Source organism: Arachis ipaensis, chromosome B03, assembly GCF_000816755.2.
Source record: "Arachis ipaensis cultivar K30076 chromosome B03, Araip1.1, whole genome shotgun sequence".
Taxonomy (NCBI): domain Eukaryota; kingdom Viridiplantae; phylum Streptophyta; class Magnoliopsida; order Fabales; family Fabaceae; genus Arachis; species Arachis ipaensis.
The window spans coordinates 19,342,838-19,347,214 of NC_029787.2; the positions used below are offsets into that span (position 1 = coordinate 19,342,838).

General features: G+C 38.2%; 1 protein-coding gene across 1 annotated transcript; it reads left to right on the forward strand.

Moving 5' to 3' along the window:
- On the forward strand, positions 219 to 3,145 carry LOC107629914 (G-type lectin S-receptor-like serine/threonine-protein kinase At2g19130). The gene has a single exon (XM_016332856.2). The coding sequence runs from the start codon at positions 406 to 408 to the stop codon at positions 2,896 to 2,898; it is 2,493 nt and encodes an 830-aa protein (XP_016188342.1). The 5' UTR covers positions 219 to 405; the 3' UTR covers positions 2,899 to 3,145.

The window sequence follows — 4,377 nt, forward strand, 5'->3', positions numbered from 1 at the left end:
TGAATATATATAATATATAAATATTATATATTATGCATAAAGAAGGTTCAAAGTTCAAAATAATCACCACAACATTCACGGCATAAAGTCTGCTAGAAATAAAATGCAATATTTTCTAGGCCAGAAGTGGCAGAATGGTCAATTCCACAAGTGAAGTCTTTGTTGACTTGAAGAGAACACAAACAAAATCAAATACAGAAGCTATTCACTTTCACACACACACACACACACACACACACACACAAAACAAAGACCAAGTCCAAGTCCATTTCTCTCCGAGACCCATTCCACACTCAAATCAATAATTCTAACCTTTTCTCTTCTAAATCCCCTCAATAAAACTCTTCAATGGCAATAGCAAATTCTCCAAGCAGCTTGTGAAAAGCCATAGTTTCAAAAAACAATATGAAGAGCCCATGGCTCAGGCTTTCTCTTTTAACCACCATAACCATATGCTTCTTTTTTCACCCTCACAATTCCCATGCAGCTTTAACCTCAATCACTTCAAACCAATCTCTCTCCGGTGACCAAACTCTTGTCTCCAAAGATGAAAACTTTGAACTGGGTTTCTTCAAACCAGGTAACGCCTCTATCTACTACATAGGCATGTGGTACAAAAAAAGAGTCTCACAAAGAACCTATGTTTGGGTAGCAAATAGAGATAACCCAGTTTCTGATAAAAATTCTGCCAAATTAACAATATCTAAGGGGAATTTAGTACTCTTAGATGAATCCCAAAAACAAGTTTGGTCAACAAATTTAAGTCCTTCCAACTCAGATTCTAGAGCTGCTGTGCTCTTAGATTCTGGGAATCTTATATTGAGTGATAAGCCTAATCCTTCAGAATCAGAATCTCTATGGCAAAGTTTTGATCATCCCACAGATACATGGCTTCCTGGTGGCAAAATTAAGCTTGATAAAAAAACTGGTAAACCTCAGTACCTAACTTCTTGGAAGAACACTCAAGATCCTGGAACAGGATTGTTCTCTTTGGAACTAGACCCTAAAGGAAGCAAAGCTTACTTGATCCTTTGGAACAAAACTGAAGAATATTGGACTAGTGGAGCTTGGAATGGTCAAATTTTCAGCGGGGTGCCCGAAATGAGGTTGAATTACATCTACAATTTCTCCTTCCATGATGAAGCTGATGAGGCTTACTTCACTTACACGGTGTATAACTCTTCGATTCTTTCGCGGTTCGTGATGGATGTCTCCGGGCAGATCAAGCAGCTTTCATGGCTGGACAATACACAGAATTGGAACTTGTTTTGGTCTCAACCAAGGCAGCAGTGTGAGGTTTACACCTTCTGCGGCGCGTTTGGGAGCTGTACTGAGAATTCTATGCCTTACTGTACTTGTTTGACAGGCTATGACCCAAGTAATTCATCTAACTGGAACTTAGAGGATTACTCAAGTGGATGCAAGAGAAGAACAAAGTTCCAATGCGAGACGGCGAATCCTAACAGTGGTGCAAAGGACAGGTTTATGGCGTTTCCAAACATGGCAGTGCCTAATAATTCTGTAGCTTTGAGTGCAGGGAATGCAGAGGAATGTGCTTCATCCTGCTTGAACCAATGTTCTTGCACTGCTTACGCCTTTAACAGTAAAGGTTGTTCGGTTTGGAAGGGTGATCTCTTGAATCTTCAGCAGCTTACTCAAGGAGATAGCAGTGGACAAACCTTGTTTTTAAGGCTTGCTGCTTCTGAATTTCATGATAGTAAGAGCAACAAGGGGACAATAATCGGCGCAGTCGCAGGTGGCGTTGGCGCCATAGTGGTAGTCCTTGCAGCCCTTATCTGTTTCTTGGTGAGGAGAAGGAGGCGAATTCAAACCGGGACAACCATGGAGGGTTCTTTGGTGGCTTTTGCATACAGAGATTTGCAAAATGCGACAAAGAACTTCTCTGAGAAACTTGGAGGAGGAGGATTTGGTTCTGTTTTCAAAGGAACACTGTCTGATTCCAGTGTCATAGCAGTGAAGAAGCTTGAGAGCATCAGCCAAGGCGAGAAGCAGTTCCGGACGGAAGTTAGCACAATTGGGACAGTCCAGCATGTGAATCTTGTTAGGCTCCGCGGCTTCTGCTCCCAAGGCACAAGGAAGCTTCTAGTCTACGATTTCATGCCTAATGGCTCTTTAGATTCAAGTTTGTTTCATGAGAAGGACTCCAAGGGGTTGGATTGGAAAACAAGGTACCAAATCGCACTTGGGACAGCCAGGGGACTAACTTATCTCCACGAGAAGTGCAGAGATTGCATCATACACTGCGATGTGAAGCCGGAAAACATACTCTTAGACGCCGAATTTTGTCCGAAAGTGGCAGATTTCGGCCTAGCAAAGCTTGTGGGAAGGGACTTCAGCAGAGTCCTTACAACAATGAGAGGAACAAGGGGATACCTTGCGCCGGAGTGGATTTCCGGAGTGCCTATAACAGCGAAAGCAGATGTATACAGCTATGGAATGATGCTATTTGAATTGGTGTCAGGTAGGAGGAACTCCGAGCCGTCAGAAGATGGACAAGTCCGATTCTTCCCTACAACTGCGGCCTACACGGTGAACCAAGGTGGCAATGTTCTTGACCTATTGGACCCAAAGTTGGAGGGAAATGCTGAGATTGATGAGGTGGTTAGAGTGATCAAAGTTGCTTCCTGGTGCGTACAAGATGATGAGGCTCAAAGGCCTTCCATGGGTCAAGTTGTTCAAATTCTTGAAGGGCTTTTGGATGCTTCTTTTCCTCCAGTTCCAAGGTCACTACAGGCATTTGTTGAGAACCAAGAACACATTGTTTTCTTCACTGATTCAAGCTCTACACAGAGTTCACAAGCCAAAAGCAATGTCTCCACAACTTCTTCTCAAGCCAAAAGCAATGTGTCTTCTACAAGCCAGCAACAGCAAGATTAGGAGTACTAAGTTTATTGGTTACAATAGCTATGCTTTGATTTTGTGGTGTCAATTGTATTAACTATTAAGTGGTTCGGTTAGTAGTTTGTACACTGAGGAACTTTTACCCAACATTATGCTTGTATATGAAAAAATAATGTCACCTTAAAGTATTCTTGGTTATATATGTTTTGGTATGAAAAAATAATGTTTTGGTATGGTTTATTTCAATGGCTAGGAATAATGTGAAAATGATCTTCAGGATTAAAATAGATAAGCAAAAGTTTTGCTCATAATTGATTTCAGTGAAAATTCAGGCATAGTTGCATACTCTATAAACTTTTATTGCTGCTCAATATGTTTTGGTTGTTATTTGATTTCTCATTTCAGGTTATTGATATAATTGCTTCCCATCCTGAGCATGATATTATTATTGGGATTAACACTCTGGGGAAAGAAGATCATTTGGTTCAAATTTCAGAGGCGCTTAAGATTAAGGTCTCATCCTCACAACCATTCTTTTTAGAGCAAAGTCCAATTAACGATTCTAGTCTCATCTTAGTGTAGTTAGTGTGTCTCGTTCATACACGAGTCTTATTGATCTTTGTCAGCATTTTATGACTTCTCATAATATGATGTGTCTTTTACTCTTGCTTATAAATGAAAAAAGGTAGGCCGGCTTTCCAAAACCTGCAGCCAGTGGCGGAGCTCTTGAATGAAATTTTTGGAGGGGTCAAAAAATTTTAACAAAAAAATTAGGAAAAAAGACGGATGGGTCCTTGATTTTCTAAATTTTTGACAAATACATCCTTGACAAAATTTAAATATAAAAAAGTTCATGATTTTAATAAACGGAGGACAATTTAGTCTTTCCGTCTATTTGCCTTTCATACACCAAACGGAATTGGCTGACGTGGCTGAAACGGTGTTCAGGTGTCCGTTACGGTGCTACGCTGGAAGGAGAATAAAGTTCGAAAGACAAATAAGTCCTTGACGTCATTTTGTAAATAAAGTTCGAAAGACAAATAGGTTCTTGAGAATTTAGTTCATTATTCTTCTATATGTATCATATATTACTATCTAATTTAATAATCAAATATGTCACATGACACTCTTATTAAAATTGAGAGAAAGTATTTTTTTTTTCAAAATTAATAAACTCCTTTCCTAAATTCTCTCATCTATCTCTCTCCATTTTTCTATTTCTCTCTACTATTTTTACTCTATATATAATTATATTTTATATTAGTAATTTGACAAATCAAAATATGTCATTCGATATTTTTTTACAATTAAAATATTTTAAATGTAAAAGTATACACATTAAATTATTTTAAATTTTAGATAACGAATGTTAAAATTAATTATTAATAAAAAATTAGACTTTTTCATATAAAATAATAACTAAAAATCTTATTATTTAATTTTTTATCTGCAGATATTTTGGTCTTCTTAGCCAGAGACTTTTGTCAACTTACGACTTTTTTGTAAAAGTAGTTT

Excerpts from the sequence above, each read along its gene's own strand:
- LOC107629914 (XM_016332856.2), top strand. The coding sequence starts at position 406 with ATGAAGAGCCCATGGCTCAGGCTTTCTCTTTTAACCACCATAACCATA.